The sequence below is a fragment of the Apodemus sylvaticus genome, chromosome 1, assembly GCF_947179515.1.
Source record: "Apodemus sylvaticus chromosome 1, mApoSyl1.1, whole genome shotgun sequence".
Classification (NCBI taxonomy): domain Eukaryota; kingdom Metazoa; phylum Chordata; class Mammalia; order Rodentia; family Muridae; genus Apodemus; species Apodemus sylvaticus.
In genome coordinates, this window is record NC_067472.1 from 171,080,778 (window position 1) to 171,093,173 (window position 12,396).

General features: G+C 39.9%; 1 protein-coding gene across 1 annotated transcript; it reads left to right on the plus strand.

Annotated features, from left to right (window-relative positions):
• The first annotated feature begins 11,878 nt into the window (after positions 1–11,878).
• LOC127682588 (anaphase-promoting complex subunit CDC26-like) lies at positions 11,879–12,140 on the plus strand. The gene is given in 2 exon segments (XM_052179016.1): positions 11,879–11,962; positions 11,964–12,140. Coding segments are annotated over 2 exon segments (261 nt in total).
• Positions 12,141–12,396: the final 256 nt, after the last annotated feature.

Genomic DNA, 12,396 nt, shown 5'->3' on the forward strand with positions numbered 1-12,396 from the left:
TCTCCCTGAACCTGGAGTTTGCTGTTTAGACTGGCTGGCCAGTGAACCCCTTGGTCACCTCTTTCTGACCTCCAGTATTTTGATGTGAGTTACATACTGTGACTCTGTGTGAGTAACTTTGTGTGAATGCTGGGAATCCAAAGACAGGTCCTCAGTTTACCACCAAGTCCCCTCTACCGCCTCCTGCATAATGGTTTTCTAGAGACTCCATCGCCTTTCTAGGTATCAGTGACAGATGTAGTGAAAAAGAAATTGGGGAGACAATGCCTTTCACAGTAGTCTAAAAAGTACTTGGAATAAACTTTACTAAGGAAGTGGAAGGTGTGTATATGAAACCTCTAAAACACTAAAGAAAGATAGGAAGGCAACAGAAAGTCCTCCCATGTTCATGTTTCATAATAAATAGTCTCTAAGGATGGACATTCTACCAAAAGCAATCTACAGACTCAGTGCAGCCCAGTCAAATTGGAAACTCCATTCTACACACACACACACACACACACACACACACACACACACACACACACACACATTTTTTTAAATCCAAAAATTCATACTGATGCACACAATACCCTACATTGTCAATGCAGCCCTGAGGAATAAAAGTGCTGTTGGAGATGTGATGACACTGTTTTTCAAAGTCTAGACTGAAGCCACACAACTAAAGATGGCAGTTTTTTAATTTAAATTTTTGTTTTATGTGTATTATTTGCCTGCAAGTTTGTTTGTGCACATGAAATCAGCCCGCCTACATAGGCTGGAAGGCTGCTTCATAGCTGCTGAATTGGAGTTACAGATGATTGTAAACCATCATGTGGGTGCTGAGACTTGAACCTTGGTCTTCTGCAAGAACAGCCAGTGCTTTTAACTGCTGGGCCATCTCTTCAGCCCCCAGCCATTAATCTTTGACAGGGAAGTAAAAAGTATACATTGGAGAAAAGTTAGTCTCTTTCAACAAAACACATTTATCTATACACAGAAGAATGAAACTAGACCTCTCAACCATATTCAAAAATCAATTTAGATCCGCTTAGATCAAGTACCACTTCCTCTGACAAGCTGCCCCACATTTAGCTTCTGCATAACCATGCAGGGTGGACTGGGGAAGGGCTCATCAATCGCAATGCTTGTCATCGTTGGTCATATTAAACTGGATGATATGTGTGTGTGTGTGTTTGTATGTGTATGTGTGTGTGTATGTATGGTATATGTGTATGTGTATATGTGTGTGTGTATGGTGTATGTGTGTGTATGTGACTGTGTATATGTGTGTATACGGTATATGTGTGTGTATGCGTGTATGATGTATGTGTGTGTGTATAGTGTATGTGTGTGTATGTGTATGTGTATGGTATATGTGTGTGTATGTGTGTGTGTATATAGTGTATGTGTGTGTGTATGTGTATGGTATATGTGCGTGTATGTGTGTATGTATGGTGTATCTGCGTGTCTGTGTGTCTGTGTGTATGTGTGTGTGTGTATGGTGTATGTGTGTTTATGTGTGTCCCCTGTGAAGTATGGGATATTAAGCAAAGACCTGACTTCTACCCAGGAATGCCAATGATTTCCTCACTTAATTTTTATTTTTTATTTTTTATTTTTTGGTTTTTTTGAGACATAGTTTCTCTGTGTAGCCCTGGCTGTCCTGGAACTCACTCTGTAGATCAGGCTGGCCTCAAACTCAGAAATACACCTATTTCTGCCTCTCAAGTGCTGGGATTAAGGGCATGCATTACCACTGCCCAGCTGTCACCTATTTTTTTTTAATTTCAGATTGCTTTATTTTTATTTATTTATCTATTTATATTTTTTGAGACATAGTCTTGCCGGGTGGTCTGCCTGGCCTTGAGGGAAGAAACTGAAGTGGGCACAGATGTTGGACGGATGCAGGTCAAAAGATTGATGATCTCTGGCCTTGTAACTTTCTTTTTTTTCCTTTTTATTGGATATATTCTTTCTTTACATTTCAAATTATTTCCCCTTTCCTGGTTCCCTCCCACCCCGAAAGTCCCATAAGCCATCTCTCCTCCCCCTGTTCCCCAATCACCCCTCTCCCCCTTCCCTGTCCTGGTATTCCCCTACACTGCCTCATCACATCGAGCCTTTCCAGGACCAGGGGCCTCTCCTTCCTTTGATGTCCAACAAGGCCATCCTCTGCTGCCTATGCATCTGGAGCCATGTGTACCATCTGGTTGATGTTTTTGTACCTGGGAGCTCTGGGAGTACTGGGTGGCTCATATCATTGTTCCTCCTATGGTGCTGCAAACCTCTTCAGCACCTTGGGTCCTTTTTCTAACTCCCCCACTGGGGCCTCAGTTCAATGGCTAGCTGAGAGTGTCCCCCTCTGTATTTGTCACGCACTAGTAGAGCCTCCCAGGTGACAGCTATATCCAGCCCAGTCAGCAAGTACTTGTGGGCATCAATAATAGTGTCTGGGTTTTGTAACTGTATATGGGATGGATCACTAGGTGGGGTAATCTCTGGATGGTCTTTCCCTCAGACTCTGCTCCACACTTTGTCTCTGTATCTCCTTCTGTGAGTATTTTGTTCCCTCTTCTAAGAAGTACCAGAGTATCCATACTTTGTTCTTCCTTCTTCTTGGGCATCATTTAATATGTGAATTATGTCTTGGGTATTCCAAACTTTGGGCTAATATCCACTTATCAGTGAGTGCATACCATGTGTGTTCTTTTGTGATTGGGTTACCTCACTTAGGATGATATTTTCCATTTCCACTCATTTGCCTAAGAATTTCATGAATTCATTGTTTTTAATAGCTGAGTAGTATTCCATTGTATAAATATACCACATTTTCTGTATCCATTCCTCCGTTGAAGGACATCTGGGTTCTTTCCAGCTTCTGGTTATTATAAATAGGGCTTTTATGAACACAGTGGAGCATGTGTCCTTATTACATGCTGGGGAATCCTCTGGGTATATGTCTAGGAGTGGTATAACAAGGTTCTCCGGTAGTATCATGCCCAGTTTTCTCAGGAACTGCCAGACTGATTTCCAGAGTGGTTGTACCAGCTTGCAATCCCACCAGCAGTGGAGGAGCGTTCCTCTTTCTCCACATCCTCGCCAGAACCTGCTGTTTCTCGAATTCTTGATCTTAGTCATTCTGACTGGTGTGAGGTGAAATCTCAGGGTTCTTTTGATTTGCATTTCCCTGATGACTAAGAAATCGAAGAAGACCTCAGAAGATGGAAAGATCCCCCATGCTCGTGGATTGGCAGTATTAATATAGTAAAAATGGCCACCTTGCCAAAAGCAAAATACAGATTCAATGTAATCCCCATCAAAATCCCAACTCAATTTTTCATAGAGTTAGAAAGAGCAATTCTCAAATTCATCTGAAATAATAAAAAACCCAGGATAGCTAAAACTATTCTCACCAGTAAAAGAACTTCTGGGGGAATTAGTATGCCTTGTAACTTTCTAACTATGCTGGACGCTGGAGCTGATGATAGCTTCTGGAGACTTATTTTTCAACACTCTCTTGCTCTTTCTGTGGCTGATAATCACTGACTTCTTTTCTCTATAACTTTCTATGTTTTGGAATACACAAGATACAATTCACAGACTACTGGAAACTCATGCAGACAATGGCCTTGTTGGACATCAAAGGGAGGAGAGGCCCTTGGTCCTGAGAAGGCTGGATGCCCCAGTATAGGGGAATGCTAGGACAGGGTAGAGGGAGTGGATGGGTTGGTGAGTGGGGGGGTGGGATAGGTGTTTTTGGAGGGTAAACTAGGAAAGCGGATATTTGAAATGTAAATAAAAAAATATCTAATAAAGAAAACTTAGCCCTTCCATACTGTCTGTGCTTCCTTAAGGGCTCGGGCCTTAACTCTGATTGCTCTGTGCTAAAGCTTATCCATTACTACTGCACACTTCATTAAACACCAAGGAAACTTTACTCTCTCTCTATTATCTACTTTACAAATCTCTGTGCTTGATTAGTGCTAGGAAACTTAACTCTTGCTTATTCTATAATTCACCATCTTAACTCTAAGTTACTCTGATGCCCAAAACTGCAGGTCTCTGGCAAATTAACACCCTATTGTTAAACAGCGGAGCATTAAGTAAGGGATTAATCCCTAGGGCTCCTTTCTCTCTTGCCCAGAAACCTCACCTTTCACTGGCCAGGTAAGAAGGAGACTTGGAATAATAACATTTATCGAACCAGGAGAAGAGAGTCACACTAGCAATAGGAAAATCTTTTACCCGGGCAAATATGCACAAACACACATCCCTTCATACACACATTCATATATGCACATTTATTATCTCATACTTATTTGTGGGGCTCAGCAATCTGTCTCATCAACTTACATACTAACACACTCGTATATGTATATGTGTATGCGTGTGTGTATATGTGTGTGTGTGTGTGTGTGTGTGTGAGAGAGAGAGAGAGAGAGAGAGAGAGAGAGAGAGAAAGCCTCCAAGAGCAGGTTTTATTGATCTAGTGCAAAAAGAACACAGTCATTCTGGATGAAAAACAAGCTCTAACTTTTATTGCTCAGAGAAAGGAAAAAAAACCTTCGACCCTTTTATTGCTAAATAAGTTAAATGGAGAGTCTCATTGTACAAAAAGCCTGCCTGCTGATTTCTGCTCTCCCTGCAGCTCCCTGTCTTCTGACTCTCATCTGGTTTTCCTCCTCAGCCCCTGTTGTAGTCTACTGCTTACAACCTTGCTTCTACCCTGCTTCTCTTCTATTTCTCCCTCGTCTACTTAATTCTGCTTTCTCCTCCGTCTCTCCTCGTCTGCTCAGCCCCCCCATCCCTGTAAAGTCTCTAGGTTGCTTCTACTTCTCTGTTCTTCGTCTGCCCTCTACCATCTGCCTTGGTTTCTAATTCTCGTTCTGTATTCTGTGTTCTGTTTACTTGACGTCATCGTTCCTAGTTTTGTACTTTCCCAGGACACATGATCACACGGCATTCCGGCAATCAAAAGTTCATCCCAAGTTTAAACATAAATTTAAGTCATACATTGAAGAAGACGTTGACAGCAGAGATGTCTACTTGTGTCTCATTAAGGCTAGTTATCTAGTTAGGCTAGTAAGGCTCATTATCTGTTACTTGTTTCACAGGTTTGTGGAGAGTCTAAAATGATATAATTCTTATGTCTAAGTTAACACTGAAGTTTAATATAGTTAAACCCAGTCAATATTTTATCTTCTGTCCTTGCACCTACAATAAATCAGTCGTTACTTTTACAACCTTTAGTTCATTGTTTTATGGCCTAAAGGAATGTATTCCTAAATATTAAATCTGTATGCCTGTTTTCCATCTGGTACAATTAGCTCGTGATATAAGAAGAATTTCAGAGTCCCAATTGCAGCTATCATATTATAGAGGGCTCTAATTGTAGCCCCTATTGTATGGGCTTAATAATTACTAGTATAACCTTAGGAATTCTTATAGAATCATTGTTAGAAATGAAGAAATCATCTATTTTTCTGTATAGCATCACTATAAGACAAGTACTTTTGGATGATATACAGAAAACCTGCTCAATAGAGTGGCCTAAGGTGCAGAGATTGTTAAATTAATTTAATAATGATAGGAAAAACATCAATAGCAGGAATCAAATCCTGAGACTTGCCCCTTGGGCCTTGCCTCCAAGGGCTCATCACCTCAGGTCCATAATGAACCATCTCTGGAAGATCACCTGCTAGCCTTTGGCCTCTCCTAGATGGCTCCTGACCAGGTCTCACTCTGAAGCCCAGGCCAATGTGGAACTCATGGCAATCCTCCTGCCTCAGTCACCTACATGCTACATGGTGACAAGTTTGAGTCACCATGCCCATCTAGCTCCCCTGCCTGGTTTTCTTCATTGTGCTATTTTTTACTTATTTTCCATTCATATTTCTAAAGATTTGTTTTACTTTTTATGAGTGTGAGTGCCTACATCTCTGCCTGCATGCCTCATGCATGCAGTGTGTACAGAGGTCAGAAGAGGGTGTCATATACCCTGGGACTAGATTTACAGACAGTTGTGACCTACCATGTGGGTGCTGGGAATCAGATCTGAGTCCTCTGGGAGAGCAGCCAGTGGACTTAGCCACTAATGTTGCTACAGCCTCTCCATTCATGCTTTTTTTTTTTTTTAGTTGTTTTCTCTAATCTTAAAGTGACATTAAATTTGGGTTAAAAAGAAAATTCAATCTGTGGAATACTGCTTATACAGGAATAGGAAGAAGAGGAGGGTTTGAAATTGAGATTTTTCCATTCTTCTCTTACATCACACAGCTACTAAATGCTGCCCAATTCTACGATCATTTAAAACTTACTTGGTTTTTTTTTTTTACATTAAATTTTAAATGTGGGAGTTTTGTGCTTAACATCCCACAAGGCTTGCTGGTTAAGAGCATGTAATGTTTTTGTAGAAGATTCAAGTTGGTTTCTGGTACCTGCATCAATTGACCTAAAATACCATGCAACTCTAGCTTCAGAAGGTCTGATGCCACCTTGTGGTTTCTCTAGGCACTTGGATTCACATGGCACAGGCAAACACACACACACACACACACACACACATTAGACATTTAAATTTAAAACATGTAGTATACTTTTAATTTTATTGTAATGTTCCTACTAATAAAACAATAAAGCAAACTCATTGGTTCACCAAATTGGGCTTTTGTGCATTTGTTGATTCGGTCTGTTGTGGACTTTCTTTCTGGGGGTGGGTATGGGTTTTTGTAGCATCTTCCCAGGAAATGTCTGTAACATAGTAGGTCTCAGCACTCCTAACAGATAGCTCACAACCATCTCTAACTCCACTTTCAAGGGATTTAAGCCCAGTTTTGGACTCCATAGGCACCTGCACACATATGACATTCACAGATAAATGAAATAACAATGATAACAAATCAGTTTTTGAAATAATTTGATTTTTGAGGTCTGTAAAGAACTGCGGTGAAGTGTTGATGGGAATCCTATTGAATCTGTAGATTGCTTTTGGTAAGAAGTAACATTTTTACTATGTTAATTCTTCTGATCCATGAATATGGAAGATCTTTCCATCTTCTGACATCCTCTTCACTTTCTTCCTTCAAAGACTTGATGTTTTTTAACATAGCATTACACCAAGATATTTTATACTATTTGTGACTATTTTAAAGGATGTTGTTTTTCCCTAAGAGCTAGTGGGCTTGTTTTTTGTTTTTTGTTTTTGTTCTTTTTAGTTTTGTATCCAGACACTTTGCTAAAGATGTTTATCACTTAAAATTTCCAGGAGTTCCCTGCAAGAATTTCTGGGGCCACTTATGTATACCATCATATCACCTGTGAATAATGATACTTTGACTTCTTCCTCTCCAATTTGCATCCCCTTTATCTCCTTTAGTTGACACATTGCCCTACCTAGAACTTCAAGCACTATATTGAGTGGGTATGGAGAGACTGGACAGTCTTGCCTTTCCCCTGATTTTAGTGGTACTGCTTTTAGTTTCTCTCATTTAGTTCGATGTCGGCTATCACATTGCTGTGTTGCCTTATTGTGTTTGGGTGTGTGCCCTGTATGCCTGATCTCTCCAAGACTTTTATCATGAAGGGGTATTGGACTTTGTCAAAGGTTTTTTCAGCATCAAATGAGATGATCATATTTTTTTCTTCTTTCAGTTTGTTTATATGATGGGTTACATCGATAATTTTTCATATGTTTAACCATCCTTGGATCTACTTGATTACAGTGGATGATATTATTGAGTTGTTTTTATATACAGTTTGCAACCATTTTATTGAGTATTTTTGCATCAGTGTTCATGAGAAATTGGTCTGAAGTTTTCTTTTTTTGCTGAGTCTTTGTGTGGGTTAAGTATTAGGGTGACCATAATATCATAGAATGAGTTTGGCAGTGTTCCTCCTGTTTCTATTTTCTGGAATAATTTGAGGAGTATTATTATTAGTTCTTCTTTGAAAGTCGGGTAGAATTCTACACTAAAATCATCTGACCTTTGCCTTTTTTGTTGCTATTGTTGGTAGACTTTTAGTGACTACTTCAATTTCCTTAGGGGTTATAGGTCTATTTAGATTGTTTATTTGATCTTGACTTAACTCTGGGACCTCATGAAGTTGAAAAGTTTCTGTAAGACAAAGGACACTGTCAAAAGGACAAAATGGCACCTTACAGAATGAGAAAAGGTCTTCAACCCCACATCTGACAGAGGGCTGGTAGTGAAAATATATGAATAAATCAAGAAACTAGACATTAACCAAATAACCCAATTTAATGGGATACAGATTCTCAGCAAAGGAATCTCAAATGGCAGAGAAGCATGTTTTAAAATGTTCAACATCTGATCTGCAGGGAAATGCAAGTCAAAACAACTCTAACATGCACCAGAATAGCCAAGATAAAAAAAAGAAAACTCAAGGAGTATCTCACACTGGTATGGATGTGGAGCACGGGGAACAAATACTCCTCCACTTCTGATGGGACACAAACTTGTACAGCCACTTTGGAAATCAATTTGGCAATTTTTCAGAAAATTGGGTATATATTTACCTCAAGACACAGCTATACCACTCCTGGGCATATATACATAGGATGTCCACCATAACCAGAGTATGTCCACCATACTTGCTCAACTGTGTTCATAGTACCTATTATATTCATAATAACCAAAAACTTGAAACAATCTATTCAGCCATCAAACAAAGAACAGAAAAAGAAAATATGGTATGTTTACACAATGGAGTATCAATCTGCTGTTAAAAACAAATATATCATGAAAATTTCAGGCAAATGGAGAGAACTTGCAAAGATCAACCACGAGAGTCCCTTCCTGCAGCCATCTTCTCGGCCACTGAGTCCTCTGGGGCACCTCCATCTGCACTGAGCTGTCTGCTATCCCTAGAGGACCTGCATCATCCTGTCACCTCTCTACCCACCTTCCCTGCTGATCCAGAAGTACACAGGTTAGATTCTCTTCCTAAACCCATCTTCTGTGCCTGCTGAGTCCCCTGGGGGCACCTCCAGGTGCTCTGAGAGACCTGTTATTCCCATTGGACCCCATTTTCCCACCATCCCTCTCTGTCTTCCTTCTTCTGTATGTTGATCCAGAACCATACAGTCCAAGTCAGCCACACCAGTATCAGGGAGGTTACATCCCCTCCCACTACCTGATACAACTAGAATATCTAGAGACTAAAGCCATCCAGATGGCTAAAGGACCTCAAAAGGACACAATAAACAAAAGCTAGGGAATATGACAACTTCAGAGCACAGCTCCCCTACTAAAGCAAGCTTTGAATATCCTTACACAACTAAAGCACAAGAAAATGATCTTAAATCTAATCTGATAAAAATGACCAAAAAAAAAAAAACCTTTAAAGAGGAAATAAATAAATCCCTTAAAAATACAGGAAAATACAACCAAAAGAGTAGAGGCCTTTAAAGAGGAAACAAAATCCCTTAAAGAAATACAGGAAAATAAAATTAAACAGGAAAACAAAATAAATAGACCTGTTTAAAATCTGAAAATGGAAATTGAAGCACTAAAGAAAATAAAACTGAGCGAACTCTGGAGAAGAGGAACAACAGATGCAACAAGCATCATCAACAGAATGCAAGAGATGCAAGAGATGCAAGAGATGCAAGAGATGCAAGAGATGCAAGAGATGCAAGAGATGCAAGAGATGCAAGAGATGTAAGAGATGCAAGAGATGGAAGAGATGCAAGAGATGGAAGAGATGCAAGAGATGGAAGAGATGGAAGAGATGCAAGAGATGGAAGAGATGCAAGAGATGCAAGAGATGCAAGAGATGCAAGAGATGGAAGAGATGCAAGAGATAGAAGAGATGCAAGAGATGCACGAGATGCAAGAGATGCAAGAGATGGAAGAGATGCAAGAGATGGAAGAGATGCAAGAGATGGAAGAGATGCAAGAGATGGAAGAGATGCAAGAGATGCAAGAGATGCAAGAGATGCAAGAGATGCAAGAGATGCAAGAGATGGAAGAGATGGAAGAGATGGAAGAGATGCAAGAGACCATCTCTGGCATAGGAGATACAATAGAAGAAACTGATACATCAGTCAAAGAAAAGGTTAAATCTAAACTATCATGACATAAAACATCCAGGAAATATGGGATATCATAACAAGACCTAACCTCAGAATACAAGCATAGAAGACAGTAAAGAGTCCCAGCTATAAGAACCAGAAAATGTTTTCAACAAAATCATAGAAGAAAACGTTTCTGATGCCTATAAACATAAAAGAAGCACACAGAACATCAATTAGACTGGACCAGAAAAGAAAATCCTCCCACCACATAATAATCAAAATACAAAATCTATAGAATAAAGAAAAAGTATTCAAAGTGGCAAGGGAAAAAGGCCAGGTAACATACAAAGGCAGACCTATCAGAATTATACCTGACATCTCAACAGAGACTCTAAAAGCTAGAAGGACCTGGAGAAATATCTTGCAACCTCTAAGAAACCACAGAAGCCAACCTGGACTGCTATACTCAGCAAAAATCTCAATCACCATAGATGAGAAAGCAAGATATTTTAAGACAAATCCAAATTTAAAAAATATCTATCACAAATCCAGTCCTAAAGAAAATACTAAAAGGAATACTTCAACCCCAGGACTACCTCCAAGAAAACACAGGAAACAAGTAATTCCACACCAGCAAAAACAAAGGAAACTAACATGTACATTTCCATACGAATTCCATAAGTAATTCCATACCAGCAAAAATAAAGGAAACTCGCACATGCGCACGCACACGCACGCGCGCGCGCACACACACACACACACACACACACTAACACCACTAACATAAAAATAACAGGAAGTAATAATCACTGGTCATTTCTCAACATCAATGGACTCAATTCCCTAATAAAAAAAACACAGGGCTAACTAGATAGATTTGAAAATAGGGTCCATTATTCTGCCACATAGAAGAAACATATCTCAGCAATAGAGATACATACTACCTCAGAGTAAGGGGCAAATGGGCCTAGGAGGCAAGCTGAAATAGCCATGCTAATATCTAATAAAATAGACTTTCAACTAAAATTATTCAAAAGAGAAAGGGAAGGACATTTCATATTTATCAAAGGAAAAATCTACCAAGATAATATCTCAATTCTGAACATCTATGCCCCAAACATAAGGGCATCCATATTTGTAAAATAAACATTGCTAAACCTTAAGTTGTACATTGAAACTCACACAGTGGGAGACTTCAACACCCCACTCTCACCAGTTGACAGGTCATCCAGACAAAACTAAGCAGAGAAATAACAAAACTAACATACATTATGAATTAAATAGACCTAATAGACATCTATAAAATTTCATAAAACACAAAAGAATCTACCTTCTTCTCAGCACCTCATGGATCCTTCTCCAAAATGGACTATATAGTCAGTCACAAAGCAAGCCTCAAGAGATTGAAGGAACACCTTGTATCTGATCAAACCACCATGGGTTAGAGCTAGACTTCAACAACAGGCACACCAGAAAGCCTACACACTCACGGAAATTGAACAACTCTCTACTCATTGATCTCTGGGTTGGGGAAGAAATAAAAAAAGAAGTCAGTGAAAAGGTAGGCACAGTTCGGGCTGCGCAGCAATGGAGTCATGGTGGGAACGGAGGATCTGGGAAGCTTCTGAGACCTGAGAGAGATTTCGGCAGTGACTTTCAACTCTTTAGCTCAACACAGGAAGCATCTGATTAATGAATAATTTACTCATTTAGGACCCGCTTAGCTCCTGTGGATACTCTTGTGAATTGATTCATCTGTTTGTAACTGAGGCTTGGCACCCACAGCTTTCCTTCTCCTGCCATTTTAACAGCCTGTAGCTCACTGGGTCTGGCTCCTCTAAAGTCCCAGTCAACTTCAATATGCTGCAACGAGAACAAACTCTCCTGGAGCTCAAGTTCGATGACATTGAGGAGTCTGAGAGCACTTGAAAGGACCTGGAGGCTCCTTAAGAAACAGAAGGAAGATGTGGAAGGTGTAGGAACTAGCGATGGAGAAGGGGCTGCTGGGCTCAGCAGTGACTCCAAAAGCAGGGAACAAATGTTTAATGATCGCGTTGGTTATAAACCCCAATTCAGACACACACAAAACCACACACCTCAGTTTGGAAACTTTGAATTTTAGAGATGGATTCTCTTGCATGCCAGAACCCTGGGACGGAATACATGATGACAGAAGTACCAACCAGATTTAGAGAATTACATGTGTGCAACCAAGCAGAATGTTTTCTGTCTCCTGCGGGGAGAGATAACTTTGTGTGGCATTATTGCTGTCCAACCTTTCTGATGGGCTGGAAGCCAAATTCTGGCTTGTTCCTGGAGAATTGGACTGTAGAAAGCTTACCTGATTTTTGTGTTTAAAAATAAATGAATTTTTGGAA